The following is a 5,274-nucleotide window of genomic DNA, read 5'->3' as shown; positions in this document are numbered from 1 at the left end:
CCTAACAACAACAACAACATTGACAAGTTGCATCTTTTGTGGGGTTTACGATAGTAGCTCCTCTTGCTCATCAGGGTCTGTATTGTATCTCAGTTTAAACTGCAGAGAGTCATAGGAGATGAACTAGCCATTTACTCAGCCATTGAAGTTCCACATGCTGGGCACACTCCCTGAACTTAGGCAGGTGACAACTTCTATTGAGGACTCAGGCAGCAACACCCGTGCCTTGGGGAATTTTCCCTCTAATCTCAATCCTTTGAATTACCATGTCAACCTCTCAGAAATACCACTTTTTTTTCTGGTTCCCAGTTGCCTTACTATTTTTAAAACACTTGACTTTTCAATGTGGATATCTTGAATGGTATAATTCCCCTAAGAGTGTCCTTAATACTCCTTGTTGATTGGTTTGTGATATATCAGATGCCGTTACAATGCCAGGCAGTGGGATAATAAAGAAAGCATAGTTTTCATGGATCTTCATGAGGCTGACCGAGTGCTCTTATGTCTTACTCACAGCAACGAATTACCATTGAACCAGGGACATCTTATCGGCTGCAGGGGCTGAAACCAAACAGCTTGTACTATTTCCGTCTGGCTGCCCGCTCTCCTCAAGGCCTGGGCGCTTCTACGGCTGAAATATCAGCTAGAACCATGCAGTCAAGTAGGTGTACCTCTTTGTTTATTTCTTGCCCTCTCTTTCAGTTGAGGTCATTGCCAGTTGTCACACCCTCTCCCCTGAAAGCAAACCTACTAATATGCGTGGATCGCTGATCTCTAGGCTCATAAGCATCCGAGGCTGGAGCTGAGAGTCTAACCATGACCTATGTTGATTTCACAGTTGATCCAAGGGATAGACCCCCTTCTTTTGCTTTCTAAACAAGAAGGTTTTCAGAGATGCTAGAAGACCTCCAGGAGAGAAACAAATGAAAGGAGGTAGATCCAGCCCCCTTTGAGAAATTATAAGTTTGTAAAGCAAAACTCAGGTTGGGAAAACCACAAAATAATTAGAAGGGAGCTCAACCAACTAAAAAAGGTAGCCAAAATGTTTATCTTTTAAAGGATACCGAATGTAAGTTTACAAACCAAGCCACCAGCCTTGATTTTGCCTGTTTGTTCCTACTCAGAGAACAACTTAGTTCTTGTGATTGGTTATTAGCTCTGAAAGTAATCCGTGTGAAAATTTAGAACATTCACAGAAAATCTGTGTTGGGGCAAACTTAGAAATAATGGAATAATCAGAATTGCAATCCAAAATTGTGATGGAGATTTGCAATCCAAAATTGTGTTTTGTTTCACTGGGGTCAGTTGCTTTTTGGAACTGTTTTCCTAGAGAGCCAGTTGTGCTTATCACAGCCGGGGCTCATTGTAGCCAAAGCAGATGGTTTGTGTAAAGTGCTATAGGGAAGGTTGTTTTTGAATGAAACTTTGGTCATTTATAATGCTGGTGTTGGCTCTTTATTATTAAGGTTTTACAATTCGTCTATTGAATAACCATTTACTTTGCATTGAAGAGTTTTATGGCATTATTTCCTTCAATTTTGTTGTGGGATACTTTATGCTTTTTAACCTAGTGACGTGTAGTTTTATATATAAATATGAATGCATTCAACTGATGTTGTTAAGTGCTGTCGAGTCAGTTCTTACTCATAGTGACCCTGTATGTGGTTTCCAAAGAGCAGATGATGTATTTGAACCACCAACTTTGCAGTTAGCTTATTGTACAGCACTACAACAGGACTCTTTAAACCTGTGACATTTACATCCTTTTCTGAAATGAGGTTCTTTTAACATAAGTCAGATACTATCAATTTAGAGAGAAGCTGGAAATGTTTCAGGATTTTTTAATGAGAAAATTCATAGTTCCACTTCTTTAAAAAAAAAGTTATTCATGTGAAAATTATTAGGATTCTGTTGCTTAATCTATTCATGATTATAGTTTATTCCTATAAAATGTACTTTCCTTTAAAACTGAAGCATATAAATTAATGCAATTGCCGTATGTCTGCTTAGAATCCCAGGCAGGCTAAGAAGTGATACTATAGAAGATCATTTCTTAAAATCAGGCATTTAATTAAATTTAAATGTGACATGCTTCAGTATATTTTTTCATGGCTTATGAACCTCACTAATCCTACATAATACATATGAATACATACAGATAGGATAGGCTTTGATGGTGGTGGTAGTGGTACTGTGCCGTGGAGTTGGTTCCAACTCATAGTGACCCTGTGTAGGGTTTCTGAAGTTATAAATCGTTGTTGTTGTTGTTGTTATGTGCCGTGGAGTCGGGTCCGACTCATAGCGACCCTGTACAGGGTTTCTGAGGCTGTAAATCTTTACGGGAGCAGAAAGCCTCATCTTTCTCCTGCAGAATGGCTGGTAGCTTCAAACTGCTGATCTTGAGGTTAGCAGCCTGACTCGTACCCACTACGCTACCAGAGCTCTTTATGGGCTTTTGTTAACCACATTAAAACTCATCTGCTCTTTATTTTACCAGAGTAAAAGTTCCAGACATTGTTGAATGCATTCCTGCAGAATTAGGGGTCTGAAAGTAGCAATTCAGTGAAAACCAAATCAGGTGTTTTAAAAGAATTACAAATGAGTCCTTGCTGTTACATAAGCAACTGAATTTATTATGAACACTGAGAATGCATATCAAATTGCCTTATAATTTGAGATAAAAGAACCTCTAGCAGAATCCATAATAATGATATACTAGTGATTTTGCAAATCTCATTCTAAACTGACAAGGCTGCCCTATGGGGATTTCTTTCTTGTTGGCTTAGAGTGGTCTTCCTTTTAATTTACTACAAGGATGACCACAAGGCAGGGAAATCAGGGAAGACTGGTAATCCTCTAAACAGTTACTAAACCTGTTACTCCATAGTATTAATTCCAGAAAGTTGAAGGGAATTCCCAAATTAAACATTTGAATGAGAAGAACTAAGTGTATATCACTCTTCTGCCATGTAGATTATTATAAAAAGAAATATCTATCTTTCTCTCTCTCTCTCTCTGTATCTATCCGTATATCTAATTTAACTTGTTTGTTCCCCTTCATGAGCATTTATTGTCAACTTTAAAAACAATTTACAATGCTAGCTAGCTACATTGTTCTTTATTGCCTTCTAGTTTGTTTTTTCCTAAATAATAATATATTTGGTTAACTGTATGGAAGGTAACTGGTTTATTTTTAAATGGGCAGTAAGAAACTACAGCTTTTAAATCATATATAAACCCTATTGCATTTGTACAAAGTGAAACAGCATTTGCGCATATGTCCTATCTTTCTAGATGATTCTCAGCATGGTTGTTTTTGTTGTTGTTGTTCATTTGTTTGTGTTAAACAATTCTTTTGAATGGCTGTGTTGTTGACCTTTTATAAGGGATAGATGATGGCAATTGACTTTTACCAAAATTTGCTGGTGGGCTCTAATTTTTCACTAGCAATGGTGTGTCCAGAAGAGTTATAATAAAACAGCTGAAAGCTGACGTAGGGTAAGTACAAGTTACAGTCAGAATCCACAAGCCTGCCGTTACCCTCGGTAGGTAAACCTCGGACTCTGCATTTTAAATCTCTGTTGATTCTGCATGCTCACTGTATACGGGCTACATTTCACGTAAGGCTAACATGTCTCATTAGAACCGGTCAGAACGACGCAGGGTTTCAGAAAGTTAGAGTGAAACCTTGTTTGATTTTTGGGGTTTTGATTTGTTTTGCTGTTATTTTAAAAAATTGGAACTTTGCAGTGACTGCAACATTCCACAGTTAAGAACTCTTTGCAAATGAACACTGTATGAATCGTCCTCATTCTAGAACGTAGCTGTTGCGACTCGGAACAACATGTGTGAAGCATCTTCCAAGTGTTGAATCATAAAACTTGACCTCTTTGCGGCTTTCATGAAGTTGGGTAGTCAGTATAGTTGAGTGGGAGGGAGATACTGAGAGATTGTTTTAGAAGAAGAATGTAAACCACAGGTAGGTAATTTTATTTGAGGCGCCATTTATCTTGAGATTTCATTTTCTCACTTTTCCCCCCACTCATTATTTAACATTTATTTTGGTTCATTTATTCATGTTTTTGGTTTATTCATGTGACTAAGCCAAGGTCCACAAATGTATCTAAAGTTTTTTTTTTATGTTTCAAAGTCTTAGTTTTTGTTTTGCTGCCCTTCTTTGTTCATTTATTTATTTTCGCCTTTTCTTTTGTTTTATCATTTTGTTTTGTTTTTTCCCCCACCCACTCCTGTCCTTTCACTCAAATCCTCCTTTAACTCACTACCAAAATAAGAGCCGTCCGCTCCTCCGCAAGACATTACTTGCACCAGCCCAAGTTCCACTAGCATTTTGGTAAGTTGGCAACCACCGCCCGTGGAAAATCAGAATGGCATTATCACCGAATACTCCATCAAGTATACCGCCGTGGATGGGGAAGATGACAAACCTCATGAGATTTTGGGAATTCCTCCGGACACTACCCAATACCTTTTGGAACAGCTGGAAAAATGGACTGAATACCGGATCACTGTGACAGCCCACACGGATGTTGGCCCTGGCCCTGAGAGCTTATCCATGTTGATTCGAACCGATGAAGATGGTATGTTTCCTCTGCTACGTCAGCTTGCACCCTCTGACACACAGTCTTGCCATAGGCTAGCCGGTCTCCATTTTTTCTCTGCTCATATTTTTGACCCAGCATTGCTCTTTCTTCAATATTTTTGCCAAAGACCTGTCTTTGCTACGACCTGGGCTTTTTTTAGTTTTTGTTTTTAATTTTCAATCTCAAACACAGTCATTTGCTTCCTTTTAAAAGAACAGTTTATTACTATGGCCTTGCAAACCAGCTCTTTGTCTGTACCTCCAACTAACGTCTTCTATGTTTCTCGTGGCTTTTGGTGGTCACTTCCTTTTCTTGAATTTTGGAGCGAACTTTTCAAAATTGCCGCCTTCTTATTACCTTTTTTCTGGCGTATTTTAGAGACACTGATGCTCAGCATTCAGTTTTTGGCATCTATTGTATGGAATACCTTTGACATGAGAAAAAAAGAGAGAAGACATTCTATATAATCAAGCATCTTTTTATTCTGCTATAAAAAAACAAACCTTTAAAAAACACACACACAACAATCAACAACCAGTTTTTGTTATTATTTCAATGCTATACCTCTTTGTGCTTTAATGCTTTGAATTTCAAAGCATCTTCCTTGGCTTTTGTACATTTTTACATGTTTTTTCTATTTCTCTGATACTCTTTTTTTCTTCCATTTTTTTTT

The 5,274-nt window shown here is 38.0% G+C and overlaps 1 protein-coding gene across 5 annotated transcripts in view; it reads left to right on the top strand.

Annotated features, from left to right (window-relative positions):
- The window catches only part of LOC102812524 (receptor-type tyrosine-protein phosphatase delta-like), a 560,069-nt gene that overhangs the window by 318,574 nt on the left and 236,221 nt on the right, over positions 1 to 5,274 (top strand). For all 5 annotated transcript variants that reach the window (XM_006863766.1, XM_006863768.1, XM_006863767.1 and 2 more), the window contains one exon: positions 517 to 661. In XM_006863766.1, coding sequence (XP_006863828.1) covers positions 517 to 661 — 145 coding nt within the window. The remainder of the gene's footprint in view (positions 1 to 516; positions 662 to 5,274) is intronic.

Source organism: Chrysochloris asiatica, unplaced genomic scaffold (assembly GCF_000296735.1).
Source record: "Chrysochloris asiatica unplaced genomic scaffold, ChrAsi1.0 scaffold00056, whole genome shotgun sequence".
NCBI lineage: Eukaryota > Metazoa > Chordata > Mammalia > Afrosoricida > Chrysochloridae > Chrysochloris > Chrysochloris asiatica.
The sequence above is the reverse complement of the archived record's forward strand: the minus strand, read 5'-3'. Positions and strand labels throughout refer to the sequence as shown.